General features: G+C 62.8%; 1 protein-coding gene across 1 annotated transcript in view; it reads left to right on the top strand.

Moving 5' to 3' along the window:
- Positions 1-269, top strand: part of SCMH1 (sex comb on midleg homolog 1 (Drosophila)) — a gene marked incomplete at its 3' end in the record, with an annotated part of 41845 nt that extends 41576 nt beyond the window's left edge. The window contains exon 12 of the mRNA XM_010016790.1: positions 190-269. Coding sequence (XP_010015092.1) covers positions 190-269 — 80 coding nt within the window. The remainder of the gene's footprint in view (positions 1-189) is intronic.
- Positions 270-274: the final 5 nt, after the last annotated feature.

The raw sequence follows: 274 nt of genomic DNA, 5'->3' as shown, positions 1-274 counted from the left end.
CCAACCATTACCACTGCCAACTGGTTGGACTGGCACTTGCCAGGCAAGGCCTGGGCTGCAGCACTTCAGCAGTGCCTGGTTTAATGCCAGTGCTTTGGAGGACACCACCGGCACGTGGCCCGGGGCCGTGCGAGCGGTAGCGTCGTGCGTGGCGAGCGGGTGCACTGACTGCAGCTTGGTGCGTTCCAGGTGAAACCTTTGTCCTGGGAGATGGCCTCCCAGGGCCCTTGGAGCCTCGCCTGGACCCCATGGACTCTGCCTTGAACTCTGTCAA

This window comes from Nestor notabilis, unplaced genomic scaffold, assembly GCF_000696875.1.
Source record: "Nestor notabilis isolate BGI_N333 unplaced genomic scaffold, ASM69687v1 scaffold4536, whole genome shotgun sequence".
Taxonomy (NCBI): Eukaryota; Metazoa; Chordata; class Aves; order Psittaciformes; family Psittacidae; genus Nestor; species Nestor notabilis.
Note: the sequence above shows the minus strand (reverse complement) of the source record. Positions and strands in the feature narration are given on the sequence as shown.